Raw genomic sequence first — 1,576 nt, forward strand, 5'->3', positions numbered from 1 at the left:
TATGTGCTGGGCGCTGTCTTTAGCAATGGTGTACAGCATTGAACATAATAAGTAAAATGTATAATGTATACCCTTGTAGAACTTGTATTTTAGTAGGCAGAGAATATAACCCAGGACTATGTGGTTCCAAGATCTTATTCAGTTCTATAATCTAGTACAGTGTACTCTGAATGGCTTTAGTGTTATGTTACCATTTCACAGTAAAGTTGAACTTTTTCATCTTTAGATACAATAGAACCATGCATCAAGGAAACCGAACTGTCTTTGAATTCTTCCTCCTGGGACTCTCAGCAGGTTCTGAACAGCAGCAACTCATCTTTATGCTGTTACTGTGCATGTATCTGGTCACCATGGTAGGAAACTTACTTATCATCCTGGCCATTATCAATGATGCTCACCTCCAAAGCCCCATGTATTTCTTCCTTGCCAATTTATCCTTCACTGATATCTGCTTCACAAACACGACAATCCCCAAAATGTTGGTAGACATCCAAAGCCAGAGCTCAACCATCTCCTTTTCAGGATGCCTTTCACAAATGTACTTTTTTATGTTGCTGGTGGACCTGGACAATTTCCTCTTGGCAGCCATGGCATATGGCCGGTACATTGCTATCTGTCATCCACTACATTATGCTGCATTACTGAGTCCCAAGCATTGTACCCTGTTGGTAGTGACCCCGTGGGTCATCTCCATTCTTGTCTCAACACTGCATCTCAGTTTGCTGAACCTCTTGACTTTCTGTGATAAGAGAGAAATCCCACACTTCTTCTGTGACCTGGAACCCATTTTAAAGCTTGCTTGCTCAGACACCCAAATTAACGACTTGACAATCTTAGTCACTGGTGGAGCAGTAATCTTTATACCCTTCGTCTTTATTATTGTCTCCTATGCCCTTATTGGTTGTACTGTTCTTCGGGTTCCTTCAGCCAAGGGGAAGTGGAAAACATTCTCTACTTGTAGCTCCCATCTCTCAGCTGTGTCCCTCTTCTATGGGTCCATCATTGCGGTCTACTTTCTCCCCTCTTCTCACTACTCACCAGAAAGGGATAAGGTGGCTGCCATCATGTATACAATTGTAACTCCCATGATGAACCCCTTCATCTATAGTTTAAGAAACAAGGACATGAAAGGAGCACTGAGGAAACTATTCAGCAGAAAAAAATATTTTTGACATTAAAGACACCTGTATCAACTTTTTAGACTTCACTGAGCACATAGAAGATCCAAAGCCTCAGGCTACTGGGAAAGTTTTTACCCTGGACGTTTTTACCCATCCATTTCTTGCTCCCAATCCAGGTCTAAGACTACAGATTAGACTTGTCTCTCCACAAACACATAAACAAACAAAAATGTTCTTTTATTCCACAGTTCTTCACCACTTACATGCAGAGTTTTCTCTAAATAAGGTAATGGTTATATAGTCAGTACTTAATAGTTTTCCTCTAATTTGGGGTGTTCTTCCTTTCCCTCTCTACTAAACCTTACATGTTAGATCATTGATGGGAGGAAAAAAGAAAGGAAGGAAGGAAGGAAGGAAGGAAGGAAGGAAGGAAGGAAGGAAGGAAGGAAGGAAGG

General features: G+C 41.1%; 1 protein-coding gene across 1 annotated transcript; it reads left to right on the top strand.

Moving 5' to 3' along the window:
- The first annotated feature begins 239 nt into the window (after positions 1–239).
- LOC102243372 (olfactory receptor 24) lies at positions 240–1,172 on the top strand. The gene has a single exon (XM_005872764.1). The coding sequence runs from the start codon at positions 240–242 to the stop codon at positions 1,170–1,172; it is 933 nt and encodes a 310-aa protein (XP_005872826.1).
- The last annotated feature ends 404 nt before the right edge of the window (positions 1,173–1,576 follow it).

This window comes from Myotis brandtii, unplaced genomic scaffold (assembly GCF_000412655.1).
Source record: "Myotis brandtii unplaced genomic scaffold, ASM41265v1 scaffold39, whole genome shotgun sequence".
Classification (NCBI taxonomy): domain Eukaryota; kingdom Metazoa; phylum Chordata; class Mammalia; order Chiroptera; family Vespertilionidae; genus Myotis; species Myotis brandtii.